Here is a 939-nt window from a genome sequence, read left to right on the forward strand (position 1 = left end):
TGATGTCATCCACGAGATTGCTCATGGCTGGTTTGGGAACGCTGTCACCAACGCCACCTGGGAGGAGATGTGGCTGAGCGAAGGCCTGGCCACATATGCGCAGCGGAGGATCACTACTGAGGCCTGCGGTAGGAATACTACAGCCGGTACTGGCTCTACTACCTTTGGTAGGAATACTGCAGCTTTGCTGCCTGATGGTTTGTGATGTCTGGAAAATCACTTCTCCAAACTTCTTGTTTATGAAACATTTGCACAAAGATTTATTTTTCCAGTTGCATCATGTTTTTTGACTTTGCAGTTTTTTCGGTTTCATTGTATTTTCTTCGGTTTTGCAGATTAACTTTTGTTAAACACTTTGTGACAGAACAAATGGTTGTTCTTACTGTTGCTGAGGACGTCAGCTGAACATACGAGGACTAATGAGCGAGGAGTATTACTGCTGCTGCCGGGGCTGAGGCCTCTGTGTTTACACACAAACTGAAATGTGAGACAGACCTTGTTGGTGAAACCTACAGTCTTATTAAGCTCAAGTGTTCTCAAAAAAGGCAAAAATAATTTCCACACGAATCTGCTGCTGCTAACAGCGGCAGACTCATTACGTATTCAGGTGGGGTAGGTAGGTAGGTACTTTATTGATCCCTCAGTGGGGAAATTTCAGTGTTTCAGCAGCAATGGAGAACAAACAACACCATGAGAAACAAACACCACACACATATCTTGATAAACAAATAGAGAACAGACAGCATAACACCGTGAGAACAAGCACCGCACACACATCCTGATAAATTCCAAGTACTCCAAAATAGACAGAATCAAGTATTTGAATAATCAAGAACAGAATTTACACATGAGCCCATTAACCATGCATTTTACCCCAGGATTTGAGTATTGCACCTCAGTTGACTATTACATAGTCCCTCATACTTTCACCTAGCTTAT

General features: G+C 42.8%; 1 protein-coding gene across 1 annotated transcript in view; it reads left to right on the forward strand.

Annotated features, from left to right (window-relative positions):
- Positions 1-939, forward strand: part of rnpepl1 (arginyl aminopeptidase like 1) — a 10,665-nt gene that overhangs the window by 4,379 nt on the left and 5,347 nt on the right. Inside the window, 1 exon segment of the mRNA XM_020621839.1 lies at positions 1-128. This exon segment is cut by the window's left edge and continues 38 nt beyond it. Within this exon segment, the coding sequence (XP_020477495.1) occupies positions 1-128 (128 nt within the window).

The sequence above is a fragment of the Monopterus albus genome, unplaced genomic scaffold (genome assembly GCF_001952655.1).
Source record: "Monopterus albus unplaced genomic scaffold, M_albus_1.0 scaffold268.1, whole genome shotgun sequence".
In the NCBI taxonomy this organism is placed as follows: domain Eukaryota; kingdom Metazoa; phylum Chordata; class Actinopteri; order Synbranchiformes; family Synbranchidae; genus Monopterus; species Monopterus albus.